This window comes from Pinus tabuliformis, chromosome 2_2 (assembly GCF_031772625.1).
Source record: "Pinus tabuliformis cultivar Carrire ecotype Pingquan chromosome 2_2, CPIR1, whole genome shotgun sequence".
NCBI classification, from domain to species: domain Eukaryota; kingdom Viridiplantae; phylum Streptophyta; class Pinopsida; order Pinales; family Pinaceae; genus Pinus; species Pinus tabuliformis.
The window spans coordinates 931,617,854-931,636,349 of NC_142300.1; the positions used below are offsets into that span (position 1 = coordinate 931,617,854).

General features: G+C 41.8%; 1 protein-coding gene across 1 annotated transcript; it reads right to left on the reverse strand.

Annotated features, from left to right (window-relative positions):
* Window positions 1–21: 21 nt before the first annotated feature.
* Window positions 22–1,922, reverse strand: LOC149196193 (methyltransferase FGSG_00040-like). Its single transcript, XM_089408216.1, has 3 exons — window positions 1,129–1,922; window positions 616–942; window positions 22–394 (listed from the first exon to the last, which is right to left on the reverse strand). Exons 1-3 carry the CDS (start codon window positions 1,920–1,922, stop codon window positions 22–24), a joined length of 1,494 nt encoding a protein of 497 aa, XP_089264342.1.
* Window positions 1,923–18,496: the final 16,574 nt, after the last annotated feature.

The following is an 18,496-nucleotide window of genomic DNA, read 5'->3' on the forward strand; positions in this document are numbered from 1 at the left end:
TACTAAAACATAAAACACGAGTCAGTTTGAATGCATGAGGATGAGCGCATTGAGAACATCTTCACTCTGTCTGCCAAACACACTAATGCATGCCTCCCTTGCCTGGTCTGATGCAAGTCGTGCATTAATTGCTTCATTTTCATCCGCCATCCAACGCCGGAAACTCTTTAACTTCCCTGCTGCCATGGCCAGATTTAGTACGTTGCCGGGCACCGTGCTTTGAATAGCCTCCATAAGTTTCTCACCAGAAGGAAAGAAGCCTCCCAACATTGTGGATAGGAGGTGTGCAGGCGAAAATGATGCACGAATCGAATCGAGAGCTTCTCTTTTTCCGTTTTCAACACATGGGAACTCCGGATGATCTCCTCTACCTCTCAGAAAAGCTTTGCGAATTCTGCATGTTCCCCAAGATCTATATCGTTCAACCGTTGATGCGACCTTCCAACAATCAATTCATTTGCTTTGACATGCAATTGCTCCAAACTTATCATAATTATAGGGTCCAGGAATTTCTTTAAAGAATGCTCAAGAATGCATCTCCTACACTTGCACTTAAAACCCCAGTTCTTGCACATAAGTTGGCGCTGTGACGAGGGAAGGAGGGTATCAAACTACGCAACAGTGATCGCTTCTCCTCTTCTGATGGGCTTAGAAGCATGTATAAACATGGCATTTCCGACTACCAGCCAACTTGAGTTCGGCAGGCAGGAATGGTTAATGAGGGACGGCAGCAGCCAGAGTCCGGTATATTTCCACTCTCGCAGACCAAGTCCAGCTTCCTTTATTTTCGATTTTGAAACAAACGTCTCTACGCCTTCATTCAGTCTTACAATATCCCGAATACGGTTAACATCCACCTGCAAAATTTCATTTTGTACTTCTTGGCCAGCAAGAATTTGACCTTCTGTCTTAAACAGATCTATGGCAGGAACCTGAAGGTTGCTGGGTGTAGAGGAATCGAGTAAAGTATAAAGTTCACGGAGAAATCTCTGCGATTTAATTCCTAGCAGCACAGACTACCGCGGCCACAACATCTTCTTGAGACGCGGTATTCATTTTACGCCTATTGTCCACATGAAACATGGCGATAGAGGCGCTCTCATGAGTAACTGCGAAAGCGTTGCTTACCAGCAAGAGCTGCCCGTCCTTATTTCTTGGATGGCGTAGAGTCCTCGGCCGCGACTGTCTTCGGTCATCTTGATCTCCACAGAACCCACGAAATCTGCCACTGTCGGAGGAGAAGATGCGCGTCGGAGCAGGTAGTCCAAGATGTCATACTTGCCATTCAGGCTCTGAGCGTACAGAGTGTTGGCCTGGTGAAGGGCGTCTTGTATTTCCTTCTGCGCGGGGCTGACCTTGGTAGCTTTCACCAAGCATTTGCATGCCGCTGCATACTGCCTGAGACCAATCAGAGCGCGCCCTTTCCTGTAGAGTGCTTTAAGATTGCTGGAATCGATCAGAAGCGCCTTGTCGGAATCCTCCAGCGCCAGCTCAAATTCCTTCACCTGAATCCTTGTCTCCGCCCGGTTGGAATATGCGTGGAGGAGGCAGGTATTGATATTATTATTGTCATTAGAGGACTTCTCGAGCTGAAGCAGAGCGGCGTCGATGCATTTCGTGTAATACTCGGTTGTTGCCTCCCCGTTTTGTTCTTTGAAGCATCTGTTGCCCTTTTTTCTCAGGTCCTCCACATCCACAAGAAGCTCTGTCCGCTTTCCCTTGTCAGTCACGATCTTCAAAACATTGGCGCGGTTGTCGATACGGATGGTGAGACCACCGTCAACAGTGATCTTGAAATATGATTCCTTGACGGCCACCTTGGCACCTTTGGGGTAAAGCCTCTTGACCTTTTCTTGAGATGTAGCAGCGTTGTATATTGCCAACCTGACGGTGAGGCCGTTATCGTCCTCAAGCAAAGTCATGATACCGCATGTCAAACCCACGAGTCTGGCGTGCCGGACGGATGCGTTTAACCAACAGGTCGATGAGAGTTGGAATGGGCGAGGGCGTCGTCCTCAGGTCTCGATGTGCGACGCGTTCGGGCGCCGGGCAAGCCGGGCGCGTGCGCGAGCGGTCGTGCGACACGATGGTGCTATCGGTTGTGCGATGATTTGCGACGAAACGACGAACGACAAACGATGCGATGGCGTGGAGCGTTGAGCGATGGGTTAAGAGGCCGACTTGTGGATGGAGGAGAGCCGACATAACCATGAGGCGCTAGAACGTTGGAGAGGGGTGTGTGTAGCGTTGGTGGGGCGGTCGGCTGGGCAGCCCACCCACACGTTACGATGGGTATATATTATGAAAAGCATTGGAGCATTTCAACATTCGACAATCACTTCTCATCTTCGCACAAGGAAGGAAGTGCGCAGTTTCTAGTGTGCAGTTCAAGAGGGGAGGCGCACATCTCATGCGCTGGTCTTGGGTGAACGCACGATGAAGGAGAGTCGTACTTGGTGTTGGGCGAAGGTGCGGGCGAAGGTGTGCTCGGTGGTTGGGCAAGGTGTGCACGGTGAACGTGTGGCGCCCGTTTTGTGCGACAACTTGGCGTGGGTGTCTTGGCGACTTGGGTGAGCGCCCGCCCATCGTGCAAGTGTGCACAAAGTCTTGTTGGTGTGTTGGGTTGTGTACGGAAGTGTGTCTCGGGCAGAGGCGCCCCTGTGTGGCGACTTGGAGGCGCACCCAAGTTGGGCAAACAACACGAGAGTGCGACGAGGTGAACGAAGGGTTGGAGAGTCGTGCGGCGACCGTGCAGAGGTGCCGACGAGCTGGGCAACCGAGTTTGCCAAAGTTGTGAAAATTAACTAAGTGCAAATTTGGGGTTTCCCAAGATTTAGCTTGTACTTTGTAAAAGTGAAGATTATATAATATATTGATTCGGGCAGACTCATTGTTCAGGGAGTTGCCCCTCCTTTTATACTGTGCAATTGTCTTCTTCGTTTATAATTGCTGTTGATAATGAATGAGTATGGGTGTTCATTGGTATAAAGGGTAAACATAATAATACTTGGTTGCGAAACACAAACTAAGTGAGAGAAAGTGAATTAGGCGTAGTCCACGAACATTAGTATTGGTGAAAAGAAAGTGTTCGGTGGTGCCGCACCTCGCTATAAGCGGTTGAAAGACTACCGCAGGTGTAGGGGCGTGACAGTTGGTATAAGCGCTGGCTGATGACTGGGTTGACAATGAAGTGCTGATCCTACTGCACTATCGTGACAGTTGGTATCAGAGCTGGTCAAAGTTTTGTAGGAAACTTGGTGAATTGAATCAAGGAGCTGATTCTACGAAGACCGAAGACTTGGCAGGGAGCTCAAGTTTTGCAGGTGACAGGTGGAATATCAGGGTGATTCAGGTGAACGGTGAAACAGGTTTAGCAGGGGTGAAGCTTTGTGCTTGGGCCAAGCTGAACGACAAGGCATGGCAGGTTTGGAAGAATGCGAAGGGAAGCTCTTGCTTACCTTATACAGGTTGAAGCGGATGAAAGAAGAGAATCCCCGGATTCGAAAGGAACTTGAAGTCTTGGAAAAGAATGTTGAAGACGAACTTCTTCAACTTGGTTGGACAATGGAGCAAGATGAAGTTGCAGATTGTGCTGACAAGGAAGAGGAAGCCGTGATGACCGAAGATGTTGCAGATATGACAACGATGGAGGATGAACTTGAGATTGATCAAGTTGGACCAGGATCGTGCAGTTTGCAGACATGGATGGATGAGGATACTCATATGGAGGAGCCTCATGATAATGAAGTAAGTATTGATACTTGTGTTTCACTTGAGCATTTGGTAGATGGACCGTATGCAGGGAAGGGCAAAATCAGTTTGCCGATGCAGGGGAGCATCTTACCATGGATGTCTATGATGAGACCTTGTATGGAGAAGCAAGGATTGTTGATTGTTGTAGGACTTGTTGGGGTTGTTTGTGACCTTATGGCAGAAGGTACAAAGGCCCATGACAAGGGAGGAACATGATGATCATTGTGGAGGAATGGGTCATGCTTTAGCCATATGGAAGATTGGCTAAGTGTCCGGCATGACTCATGGACAGATTGAAGGGCACACATTTGATGTTACTTGGGTGGACTTCTCATGGCCGAGACCAAGAGCAAGTCTTGGTGGAACCTTCAGTGATGGAGTTATGATGGAAGGGACTCGTGATGATGATGATATGGTTGGGTGACCGAGTTCACTAGACCGAAGATTGCAGACTTGGGTGAGGATGACCGATTGTTGTGATGGGTCTACTTGGTTGGACTACATGGGCAACTTAGTCATGGACATCAGGTTGGAGACATGGAGCTTGGCAGTGTTATGCGAGGACATTATGCAGGAGCACTTGTAGAGGTGTCGCTTATGGACATCCAATGAGGAGTGCCAAGGCAGGGATGTTGTGCAGGTGGATTTGCTGATGTGACATGGAGACTTATTACTTATGAGCCGATGGAGAGGTTGTGCACTCTTATACAACAAGACCATGGACATGGATGGAGTTGTGAGCAGACTATGGAGCATTCCTACTACATGGAGAGCTGAGGCATCTTGCAGAGACCTTTGGGCCGAGACTTGTATGCTTGCTGAGATGTTGGTTGGAGATGGCTCATGGAGCTCATGATGACATGAGGTTGTGACTTTTAGGGACTTCATACATGGTGGACTTAGAGGATTTGATGCATTGAGGAGTTGAGATCAAGGACTTTGATGCAGGTGCATACTTTCAAGTACATGCATGGGTATGGCTTGAAAGAGTGACTTGATGTGGAGGATCGATATGAGACACTTTGGAGTGATGGAGTTATGATGATGATGATGTCTTGGTGGCAACACTTGGGCATGGGTTGAGCCGAGACTCAACCATCTTTTGACATGGGAGCTGATTGATCTATGATCATGGGCAGCACATGGATAGATGAAACAGGTGTATACTTGTTTCTGTGGTAGACTTGAGGGATGGCACATTGCAGATATGATGGAGGTTGCTTCATGGACCTGGATGTGGCATACTGGGAGTTAGAGATTGATGAGATGATCTCTTCATATGGAGGAGATACACATATGGATGATGTTGGGATAGATGTGGCCGATTTCATGTAGCACATTGACACCAAACATCATGGACACCATGTTGCAGATGAGATGATGATTACTTCATGGATCTGAGCATGGCTTACACTTGTATGGAGATAGATTCTTGATCGGGTTGAGGATGTGATAGGATGTTCTGAGAAACAACTGATGGTGGCATGAGGATGTGCATTCTCATGGTTTGGGCGTGACAGTTGGACTGATCACCCAACTAGTTCAGACATGGGGGTTAACAATGTACAGAGATGTGTTAGCATTATGTTGGAGTATCATGGCAACAGTTCACATGATGACACATGATGAGGTCGACACGGGAGGTTGCAATGGGCATGTAGCTTGGATGGAAGGACCATCCTTCCATGATGAGGAGCAGCATGTGGAGATTGTGACAGGGTGATCGATGATCATGGATTGAGATGATATCTGATGTATGACATACCGATGGGATGTATACCTTGGTATGGTGATCTTAGTGATAGTTGGTTACCAGGATGATACATGATAGAGACGTGGCTCTACATATGTTGCAGGGATGTTTGCAGTGTGTAGAGGAGTTGACATCATTGATATTGATGATCTTGGTGGATGGCTACCAGGATGATATGTTGTCGAGGACGACAACGATTTCAGGTGGAGGAGGATGTAACGTCTGGAGGTCTCCACCCGATGTGCGACGCGTTTGGGCGCCAGGCAAGCCGGGCGCGCGTGCGGGCGGTCGTGCGACATGATGGTGCTACCGGTTGTGCGATGATTTGCGACGAAGGCTTGCGACAAAACGACGAACGACAAACGATGCGATGGCGTTTATACACTCGGTGGAGCGTTGAGCGATGGGTTAAGAGGCCGACTTGTGGATGGAGGAGGGCCGACATAACCATGAGGCGCTAGAACGTTGGAGAGGGGTGTGTGTAGCATTGGTGGGGCGGTCGGCTGGGCAGCCCACCCACACGTTACGATGGGTATATATTATGAAAAGCGTTGGAACATTTAAACATTCGACAATCACTTCTCATCTTCGCACAAGGAAGGAAGTGCGCAGTTCAAGAGGGGAGGCACACATCTCATGCGCCAGTCTTGGGTGAACGCACGGTGAAGGAGAGTCATACTTGGTGTTGGGTGAAGGTGTGGGCGAAGGTGCGCTCGGTGGTTGGGCAAGGTGTGCAAGGTGAACGTGTGGCGCCCGTTTTGTGCGACAACTTGGCGTGGGTGTCTTGGCGACTTGAGTGAGCGCCCGCCCATCGTGCAAGTGTGCACAAAGTCTTGTTGGTGTGTTGGGTTGTGAACGGAAGTGTCTCGGGCAGAGGCGCCCGTGTGTGGTGACTTGGAGGTGCGCCCAAGTTGGGCAAACGACACGAGAGTGCGACGAGGTGAATGAAGGGTTGGAGAGTCGTGCAGAGGTGCCGACGAGCTGGGCAACCGAGTTTGCCGAAGTTGTGAAAATTAACTAAGTGTAAATTTGGGGTTTCCCAAGATTTAGCTTGTACTTTGTAAAAGTGAAGATTATATAATATATTGATTCGGGCAGACTCATTGTTCAGGGAGTTGCCCCTCCCTTTATACTGTGCAATTGTCTTCTTCGTTTATAATTGCTGTTGATAATGAATGAGTATGGGTGTTCATTGGTATAAAGGATAAACATAATAATACCTGGTTGCGAAACACAAATTAAGTGAGAGAAAGTGAATTAGGCGTAGTCCACGAACATTAGTATTGGTGAAAAGAAAGTGTTCGGTGGTGCCGCACCTCGCTATAAGCGGTTGAAAGACTACCGCAGGTGTAGGGGCGTGACAGCGTTTGTCCAAACAACCGTGCGAGGGCATCGCGCTGAACGACTGGGCGAGGGTGTTCGATGGCGTTTGTCCGAATGACCGTGCAAGGGCGTCGGGCTGAATGACCAGGCGAGGGCGTTTGTCCGAACGACCAAACGAAAGAGACACAACGGTTGGGTCGGCGGGTGGGCAAGCCGACTCGTTTGAAAATTAAAAAAAAGGAATGTATGGTGGTCAGCGAAGCATGGAGTCACAACGATTCATGGAGGGCGAGATATATATATGGGCGTGCTTTGGCATTAGCTAAGGCATCAAAATAAAAAATAAAAACGCACATTTCAGAGCGTCCAAGGGTGGAACAAGGTGAAAGTGCAAAGGTTGGTCTGAAATTCGGGCAAAGGTGCAGGCAGACGAAGTGCAAGGCTGAAGCACCCAAGCAGAGGAAAATCGTGCAAAGTCATCTGGGTGAGGGCGTTGTTCAGGAAATTCGTGCGAAGGCATCGAGCAAGGGCGTCGAGGGCATCGTTCAGGAAATTCGTGCGAAGGCATCAGACGAGGGCATCATGCAGCAAAATCGTCCGAGGGCGTCGAGCGAGGGCGTCATGCAGAAAAGTCATGCGAAGTCATCGGGCAAGGGCGTCGTTCAGAAAAGTTGTGCGAAGTCATCGGGCGAGGGCGTCCATGCAGGGTTGTTCGAGGGCATTTGGGCAGGATCGTTCGAGGTCGTTCGAAGACGCGGCATGGCGTCCATTCAAACGGTCGTTCGAGGGTGCGGCAGGGCGTCCGCCCGAATGCCCCGAGTTGGTCGAACGGTGAACCGAGTGAAATCTTGAACGAGTGACACAATCCGCCGGTGGATGAGTTGGGCATTCGGTGGAAGCGCTCGACAAGCTAGATGTGCTGAACGGAATGCGTTCGGGTGAACGTGCGGAGGCAAACGAGGAGTTGGGCAGAGTCGTTTGGGCGACCGTGTGGGCGCGCTGACGAGCTGGGCTAACCGAGTTGTGCCGGTGAATGTAAAAATATTCTAAGTGTAAATTTGGGGTTTCCTCAAGATTTAACTTGTATATTGTAAATTGTTAATATTATTATTATGGGCAGACTCATCATAGGGAGTTGCCCCTCCTAGTTATACTGTTGTGTATTTCAAGTTAATGCTGATTCATGGTGTAATGAAGTTAATATGATGAATGGTATAACGAAAGATATGCTTAGCTTTTGAAAAATAAACTAAGTATTGAAAGTTAGGCATAGTCCACAATCGCAAGTATTGGTGAAAAGAAAGTGGTCGGTGGTGCTGCACCTCGCTATAGTGCAGTTGAAAGAGTACCGCTAGTGTAGGGGCATGACAGGTGGTATCAGAGCTGGTTCAGAAATCTGAAGGGTGATTCAGGTTTGCAAAAGGGAAGTGTAATACTTCGTGACAGGTTTAGCAGAGGTGAAGCATCGTGCTTGGGCCAAGCTGAATGACAAGACATGGCAGGTTTGGAAGAATGTGAAGGGAAGCTCTTGTTGACCTTATACAGGTTGAAGCGGATGAAAGAAGAGAACCCATGGATTCGAGATAAACTTGAAGTCTTGGAAAAGAATGTTGAAGACGAACTTTTTCGACTTGGTTGGGCAATGGAGCAGGATGAAGCTGCAGATTGTGATGACAAAGAAGAGTAAGCTGTGATATTTGAGGATGTTGCAGATGTAACAACGGTGGAGGATGAACTTGAAAGTGTTCAAGTTGGACTAGGATCATGCGGTTTGAAGACATTGGTGGATGATGAAACTCACATGGAGGAGCCTCATGATGAAATAAGTATTATTGATACTTGTGTTTCAATGAGACTTTTGGAAGATGAACTGTATGCTCGGAAGAGCAAAAGCAATTTGTCGATGCAAAGGAGGAAACAATGTAAACTTTGAAACGGGAACTATAAACTCAAAACGGGAACTCTGGCCAAAAAACCCCGAAAAAACATCAAAAACAGTGCTAAAAGTGAAAAGTGTTGATGCTCAGGGAAAATTTTAAGAACCCCCCCCCAAATTTATAAATATAATAATTGGGCGAATCTCCATGGTATATAGGAAAAATGGAAGGCGATTTTATCAATAATATAATATGTATATATAATTTTCTGGCGAATCTCTCACCAGGCATGGCGAATATTTTACTCAATTATAAAATCTTGTAAAAACTTGGCAAGTCTTTCACTAAATAATAAAACTTTGTAAAGACCTAGTGAATTTTAGCATTGTGAACTCTTAGAGAATTTTTTGAAGAAGTATAAAACCATATATGATAAGAGCCACATGGTGGCAATATCACTATTTTTTTTCACATTTCCACGACATGGAACTTGTCTATAAAATTATAAAAAAACCAACCAAGTCCCTTATAATATGTAGGTAAGCTTATAACAGAGTCTGATACCTCTATTATGCTTGTCTTCATTCAAGTGGCATAGCTGATATACTGTGAATCACAACTCGCTCAGAACTCAACTCTACAGTGTACTTAAAACCTTTGGAAATTGAATCTGACAACTCTATAAAAAGGATTAGTGAAATAGAAGCTTTTGTGAATGAGCCCACTAACTATCACTGCTAAACAATCAATCTAGACTATGAAGTCTTCCATCTTGATCACAATCGTGCTCACGATCAAGGGAGTGCGATCACCTGGCCTGACATAATAGCCATCATAGCTTCCCTGCCAATACACAAGTATGTTCCTGTTTGCAGTTAGAAAAATTACCCAAATTACAATCTATTTACTCCAGCCTATGTTGGAAAGTTACAGAAGGATGACTAGTGCAATCAATCCATTCCTTTTAGCCCTGGATTTGTTTCAATTTAAAACAGAAGTATACAAATATACTTGTCCAATGTCTACTGCTACTGAGCATTAGTTAATTCATAAGAAAGTATGTAAACACACAAACATAAATTCACACTCATGAATATCCCAACTTTCTATCAAGTGCTATGACTAGTGATGGAAATCACAATTATTTTCAAAAGCCTGGAATCATGCCTAAGCATCCTCTATGAATGACGTAATGCCTTCCTGGTTAGTTGTCTACATTAAAGTTGCAACAAACAATATGACATTAGGCATGGCTTGAAAGTAACAAACCGCTGCAAAACTCAGGCATAGATGGCAAGTACAGACCGCGTTTTCAAGATATCGGTTAGAAAATCCATAGCATATAATAGCACAAATTGAGAAACTCATAATGTCCCGTCTGTTGAATATTGTAGCCAATTTTCTCACAGATTATACTGCAGAGCATAAAACTGCTCATAAATTAACATAACACGCAGGCTTCATATTCCTTGTATATGGCTTCATATTCTTTGTTTTTCTTCAAGTTTGTTGCTTTACAAGACTTAAATTATTCCTTCTGAATTTTCTTTACAAGACTTAAATTATTAAAGATAATAACAAATCTTCCCAACCATTCAAGATAAATCTGATTTAACTTGAATGCACATATTCTTTATTTCCATTATCTAAATGTTTTACTGTCATGAAAAATAGATATTTCCATCTCAACATATCCTTGATCATTTGACATTTCCCTTGGTTAGTTTTTAAAGGTAATGGCTAAACATTTACAGAAGTTCTAATATTGTAAGCCTTACCATTTCCTTTTCATTTGTCAAGTTTAATTTCCACATTTTTTATTTCAATGAAACATTAAAGGCTGCAAACTTTGTGGTTATGATCCAACTGGTAGAATAAGGATGACTTTCTATGAAGCTCAAACCACTCACAAGACCCTTTAATACCACCATGCTTATTTGGCATGCCCGGGGTCTACAAAACCACAAGACTGACATAATAGATTTCATGCTTCAAGAAAACAGAAATACTTCAAGCTTGACTTCCATTACATTTTTTTACACGCACTATATGGTCTACCTTGTCCTCTGAGATGGACAGAGGTTCTTTGTGAAGACACACCAAATACAACCGAGTGATTTATGGCACAATGATTAAATAATGATAAGCCAACAAAATATGTACTATTAAACATAAGATATGCTCACTCAAGGGAAAGATTACTAGCCGAGGATTTAGACTCCAAACACCTAATTGGAAGTTGGTTTATGTGGCCTCAAACCAAATGCACTTGGACTCGTATTTTTTCCTTGACTAACCAGGGGAATGCCCGAATGCTTTTCCCCTCTGTGAGGGCTATGTGTCTGTCTGATCTCACTTATACGGGGGCTATATATTTGTTTAGCTTCTGCAACTTGGGGACTTAATGTAGACTCGGATCCATGAATTAGTGTGCAATCACTCGAGCTAGTTATCCGTGGACTATATATGTGTTTGACCTCACCGCGACTTCATGTAATCATCTCATTCAAAAATTCACCATCATTTGCACCTGTTCCCATGCTTCCTAGTCCGAACCCCTGAATTCCAGCTTCCTGCAATCAATATGTTACAGTTCAATTTATTATTGTTCATGCTGCAAGGCTTATGAAATAGAATTGAGTAATATTTTTAAAATTTGTTTGATATGTGTCTTGCACTCACTGTTATATTGCATGGCATTCCAGGGGCTTCTTCATACTCTGCTGCATCCAATTCTTGAAGATGTGCTCCTTTGAAAAACTTGGGAAGGATATACTGCCTCGCTGGGACTAACAAGTTACAACATGATTAGTAGTGGGAAGAGAACACCATCTATAGGCACCCATGTGATACCAAAACATGCCAGCAAATAACATGTCTGGAAAATGGTGAAAGTGGCAATTGTCTTGAAAGGCACCGTTTCAAGAAATGTAGCATGATACTCCTAAAGTTCTCTGTAACCATCAGTTCAACATTGATCAGATTTGAAAACTATATTACAAGCATTAAATTCAATCACATTATAGTTTGAATAAAGTTCATACTTGTATCTATGGCTTGGAGCAGTGAAAAGAAACAATAGCCTTTCCCAAAATTGATTTCCTGGCAAACTCTCTATGGCCATGAAGGCAAAGTAACCCCAAAGCACAGAAGTTGGGATCTTTCTAATGATGGGCATTACTGCAAGGCAGCCAACCACCATCAGAGATTGCAACAAATTACTCAATTGTTGTTCTTTCATCCACGTCCTTGTCAACATTAAAAATTGATTCATCAACTGGGGCATCCATATTCCCAGTACTTGCAGCCAACTGAATTGTGGTCTCTTTCAATTCCTTAAGTGCCTGCATAAATGGTTGGGACATGACAAGACAAATAAATAAAGGGAGAGGAAAATTAGATAAAATGAAACACCCAAACTCAAAAATAAGACCATTACCAAGGCAGGTGGAGGCTGATAAACCATTAGGGTCTGCATTTGCTCATAGGCTTCTTGCATGTTTCCGTATAATTGCCCTAAGGTTGAATTTTTCTGCATACTTTTTCGGATTGTTGTCACTATCTTGCTAAGCACCAACTGTAACAAAAGTACTTGTAAGTTACTCGTCTATAAAATGTCTGAATTGTGTCTTTTCCCTGAGAAGCTGCAATTGATAATTCCAATATATTGGTACCTGATGTTTGAGGGTAGCTAAGCCTTTCATGTGCATTGGAGATTCAGGAATAACACCATTTGAAGGAGGTATGCCAACAATACCACATAAAATAGTCTGTCACAATAAAAGGAAAATTTATGAATCCACTAGAGATTTTTTATGGAGGTGAAAACAAAGAATGAAGAGTTAGATCAAGATGTCTTCAGGAGAGAAAAAGCTCTTCCAGAATAGGGTAGCCAGTGACAGTTGAACCTAAACATGAACCCTGACAAAAATTACAACATGGTTCTAAATAATATATATTTACTGAGGTAATTTGCATACCAAAAATCCTAAGAGAAGTCATAATGGTATGAAGAAGGTTTTCTTAAGTTGAACTCATTTTGTTGGGCAAGTTGGGATGCAACGCTGTGACCAGAGACATTTATGCCTTCAGGATGAAATAGGGATGGAGACTTCAAGAATGTTCTCCAGCTTCTTCACAAAACAAATTGGCTGAGACTTTAAAGATTTCCCTAATGCAGACACCAAACTTCGAAACACAGCCACTTCAGGGCCTGGAGGGGGAGGCAAAGCTACTCTCAAAGCAGGATCCATGATTGTGGCCAAGATGAATCTAGGGTTATCTCAAATGCACGCATGGGCTATAACAAATTTATATCTATACATCTACCGAAGATTATTTTTGCATTTTCAAGTTTTTGTAGCTTTGAGAATATATGGTAAGAGAATCATATTTCTCTAACTCAAAATGCTTGTTTGCTGTATTTGGTGCATACATGTACAAATACCATAAATATCCATATTTGAGGAAAAAACAAATATGACCGAAATAAGAGTCTAGTCCAAAATTTATATTTGGAAAAAGCAAATACAGCTGAATACGATAAAATACAACCAAATACAATACAGTCAATATATAACAAAAATAAGGTCCATGACATATTGACAGTATTATTCATATATATGGCCAGATATGACCATATCAGTACTTTGGCCATATTTCTGTATCTGAAGGCCAGCTACAGCTGTGTGTTGTAAGTGTGATTTGCTGAACATTTTTTTGCTTACCAAACTCAAAAGTAGACTCAAACCTAGGAAATGCAGAATCATATAGATTTTCTATAACTCAATTCTATCAATATAGTTCTTCAGAATAAGACAAATATTATTACCTACCAAGTCTTTGTAAGGTTGCTGAAAACTCCTGCAACCTAACCACCTGTTTATGTAGCAGAACCATTTTGAGGTACAAAACATCCTAGAAATGCCCCTGACAATTTTCTGAGGTGTTGCCAAAACAGAAATGTGCCAACTGCCAACATAACGTTGTTCTCTGCATTTCTTCAGAATCTTGTTTCATAAATTGCAGGTTTGAGGAACCCAAACCTTGTGGTACCCACTCAGAACAACAAAACTAAAAAAAATAGCAGAATCTTTCTAAATGAAACATAAAAATTTGCAAAAAAGGAACAAAATTCAACATATAAAAAGAGTGTTTCCAAGTTTACACGTAACTGCTGCATTTGGATTTATGACCCAGGTAACCATATCCTTGCGTGTTTTGGAAACCATTTCAAAGTTTCGGGTAAATTCAAGGGAAATTCTACTGTAAGAGAGCCTCAGCCTCATAATTTGATAGTATAATGTAAGGCATAATTTTATGGGTAATTGACTCAGCTATGAAAATGCAGATTTACTAAAATCCTCTAAAATGATATTTATCCTTTAACATATTTTTTAAACAACATTGGCTAACATGTGTAATGAGTAGCATTATGGTGTTTTTATAGTGAAATGCAACTGGAGTTTCTTCAAGATATATTTGTTACTGTATCATCAGTTTAAAATAAAGTTTGCCTAACAATTCCATCATTACAAGTGGTCAAAAGCCTAAAACAACAAACAAATGCATATTAACTTCAAAAATTTAATTTCCATATGCAACAACAAGTGTCATACATTTCTCCCTGTTATTTTCTTTAATATTTAAGAAAATAAATATTATCATCCACACTGATAATTCTTATAATATGTTCTTTCGTATCTTGGTCAGACGCTCAAGGACAGGTCTAATATCTCACTAAGTATTTTATAATATTTTAAGTTCTGTAATATACCTGGTGGATTGGTAATGTGACACGCACTGCTTGTCTCCATTTCGAAGCTTAAGGATATGGTTGAGAGATAGAGGTTGTCCTTTCAACTTTTTCTGGAAGCAAAAGAACATGGATAGAGAACATGAACTAAATATGACATCAAAAAAGTGGAAAGAGGATAGAGTGCAAGAGATTAACTAGAGTTACAAAAGAAAGGATGAAGAGGAAAAGGGTAAAAAGAAGAATCTACCATGGAATCAATCACTAAGAATGATCCAATACACTGTCTAACGATATTGCCTGGGCCCTGAAAAGTACCCATGCCTGAGAGGACCTAGCTAGATGATCCTGGGAGGCATCTGCCAAACATGAGCAAACCACCTCTGCACATTCAAGGGCAGTGAAGTAATGGCTTAAAGTGTGTGCATCATTGAACCTTTTGATGAAAGAAATTCGTAACCAAGCAAGCCACTAATTCTAACTTGTATAAGAAAGAATTTGCATTGAAATATTCTGGCAATTGGAGAGCAAAACCTTGGGATTGGCAGGGTATTGTTCAAAAACACCAATACAAATTGAGAGAAGCCTTACGGCAGTGTTTTCAGAGATGCCATTAACATCAACCGTAGGGATATTTAAAATTTCTGAGATGAGAAATCCACTGCTGCTAAATATCTTGGATCATTCCTCAAATGGTTCAACAATGTAGGCCACTTTGCTTGTTAAAAACATGTTGTCAGTGGTTTATCAAAGTCCAAATGACCGGGGTAAATGGCAAGATAATGTTAAATATGAAAAATCCATTGCATGCTCTGAAAAACATAGCAGAATAAGTGGAATCAGAGATTCAACCATGGGTAAAATTAAGAGAAAAGCAAATTTTTGCAATGCTCGACATGGTCTAGTCAAATATTATGCATACTACGAGCAGCTCCAGTGTTGTATATAAAAACAGTCACCGTGGATAAACTTGGCAGCAAAATAAAGAAACATTCAATACAGTTGAGCATACTTTATATGAACCCTTAAAAATGTCATTCATGCCATTGCTCAGTTGGCTTGGCATCCTCTGTTTTATAAATCAAACAGTGTGAGCGAAACTATTTTGAGGAGTGTGGAAGGTTTAAGCATGTCTAGTTCCCGTTTTGGGCAAAGTGGTGAACATTGAACCTTAGCAAATAACACAGATCCAGAATTGTAGATAAGGCAAGATAAATTTATTCCACAAGATTTCTTAGTAAGCATTTTTCACCAACCCATTATGTCATGACAACAACACTTTCACGGTTGACATTTGACATTTGATCACTCTGATGGGCTTTGTAAAAATTGCAAATACTTCTTCACATTAAACAAATTAATCCAAGCCACCATTTGTGTCTGACTTTTCCTTTGAGAATATTCTTGTTTCCAAACTTAGAACATCCCCCAGATTGAGTTAGTTAGGTAGAGACTAATCCTAAACGAGATTTCTCTGCTATATCAACAATAGTCTTAGGGTTAGTGTAGGGATTTCCCCCCTTGGTACGGAATTTTCTTAGCCTAAAGAGTGGAGTGAGTTAATAAGTGATAGCTAGTGACCCACTTGATTGTGTCCTCCAACTCCCCCTTTGAGTGAGGTTAGGGATTTTATTCTAGGAGGGTCTGAGAGAAAACACTTCCCACTCACCATGAAATGCAAATTGATGACCATGAATGGTCTTGATCTCCACATGATCAAGCACAACAAATTCATTGCTGCCATTTCCTTCTCAAATACAGATCAATCCTTCAAATCTCTGAAACAAGAAGAGTTTTGCTCATTGCCATTTGTGCACCCTTACTCCATCAGAGTACGATAGATTCCAAATGATGCAGCTCATAACAATTTTGTGGGATCTATTAAAGCATGTCTTCCTGAGGGTTAGAACCATTTTCTTCACGTTATGCTTTCCTGTCAAATTGAAAAACTCCTTCAGTTTTAACCAACATTGAGTTTAAATCCAAAATGACAATAGTCAATATTTGAATCTACACAACGTCTAAACATAAAGATTCAAGATCCCTCAGGTAACATGTGGACATGGAAATTGTAAGGATTAGCAGCATCTAAAGTTCACTCGTTCAATTACCTAGAGCCTTTGCATCTCCTCATCACAAGATTAAATAATGTTACAGACATTGATCAGAGCTGTTTTGCTTTCCAATGGAATATTTAAAAAATATAAAATTTTGATGCTGCCCAAAAAAATGATAAATAAAAGAACATGACCTTTTGACTGCTTGGACGCCTGCAACATTGTTGATGGACCAAATACAGGCATTTGAATGCATTTAACTACGTAAAATGTACTAACTTGGATGTGAGCTCTTTTGACTAGCAATTAGTCAAAATCTGGTGTGATGATATTATTTCAGAATACTGTCCCTTAGAAACATCACAGAATCAGTTATAAGAGACTGCTTGAATATGCCTGTATATATGCTCTTTGTAAACAATTGAATAAAATGAGATAAAAACAAACTGCAAATGTCCATAGTAACATTTTCCAGAATTGGCTACACAAGGCAACTGAACGGTAAATTACTAATAAGTGGCAGAAATTTTGTCTTTGAAGAAGGCAATAAATATAGGAGCTCTTTGTTACCATAATGACATAGGGTGAACTTACAATGAATTACTGGAAAGAAAGTATCGATGAGAATACAATTTATCCTTTTAGAATCATTCCCCTTATGTACAGAACCAAAGAAATCAAATGATTTCCATACAACTTTTAGCTTGAGATGTTTTAGGAGTCAGACTTGTCTTAAAATACAATGATTACTCACAATGCACAAGGTTGGCGCATAGGTGTTAGCTGTCTGGTAGTTCCCGTTTAAGCATGTGTCGTCCTAGGAAAGGAGTGTGGAAGGTTTAAGCATGTCTAGTTCCCGTTTTGGGCAAAATGGTGAACATTGAACCTTAGCAAATAACACAGATCCAGAATTGTAGATAAGGCAAGATAATTTTATTCCACAAGATTTCTTAGTAAGCATTTTTCACCAACCCATTATGTCATGACAACAACACTTTCACGGTTGACATTTGACATTTGATCACTCTGATGGGCTTTGTAAAAATTGCAAATACTTCTTCACATTAAACAAATTAATCCAAGCCACCATTTGTGTCTGACTTTTCCTTTGAGAATTTTCTTGTTTCCAAACTTAGAACATCCCCCAGATTGAGTTAGTTAGGTAGAGACTAATCCTAAACGAGATTTCTCTGCTATATCAACAATAGTCTTAGGGTTAGTGTAGAGATTTCCCCCCTTGGTACGGAGTTTTCTTAGCCTAAAGAGCGGAGTGAGTTAATAAGTGATAGCTAGTGACCCACTTGATTGTGTCCTCCAACTCCCCCTTTGAGTGAGGTTAGGGATTTTATTCTAGGAGGGTCTGAGAGAAAACACTTCCCACTCACCATGAAATGCAAATTGATGACCATCAATGGTCTTGATCTCCACATGATCAAGCACAACAAATTCATTGCTGTCATTTCCTTCTCCAATACAGATCAATCCTTCAAATCTCTGAAACAAGAAGAGTTTTGCTCATTGCCATTTGTGCACCCTTACTCCATCAGAGTTCGATAGATTCCAAATGATGCAGCTCATAACAATTTTGTGTGGGATCTATTAAAGCATGTCTTCCTGAGGGTTAGAACCATTTTCTTCACGTTATGCTTTCCTGTCAAATTGAAAAACTCCTTCAATTTTAACCAACATTGAGTTTAAATCCCAAATGACAATAGTCAATATTTGAATCTGCACAACGTCTAAACATAAAGATTCAAGATCCCTCAGGTAACATGTGGACATGGAAATTGTAAGGATTAGCAGCATCTAAATTTCACTCGTTCAATTACCTAGAGCCTTTGCATCTCCACATCGAAAGATTAAATAATGTTATAGACATTGATCAGAGCCGTTTTGCTTTACAATGGAATATTTAAAAAATATAAAATTTTGATGCTGCCCAAATAATTGATAAATAAAATAACATGACCTTTTGACT

Excerpts from the sequence above, each read along its gene's own strand:
- LOC149196193 (XM_089408216.1), bottom strand. The coding sequence starts at position 1,922 with ATGACTTTGCTTGAGGACGATAACGGCCTCACCGTCAGGTTGGCAATA. Across the intron at positions 943-1,128 it reads AGGACGGGCAGCTCTTGCTG|CAACCTTCAGGTTCCTGCCA; the intron begins GTAAGCAACGCT and ends CTCTACACCCAG. Across the intron at positions 395-615 it reads GGAGAAGCGATCACTGTTGC|AATTCGCAAAGCTTTTCTGA; the intron begins GTAGTTTGATAC and ends GGGAACATGCAG.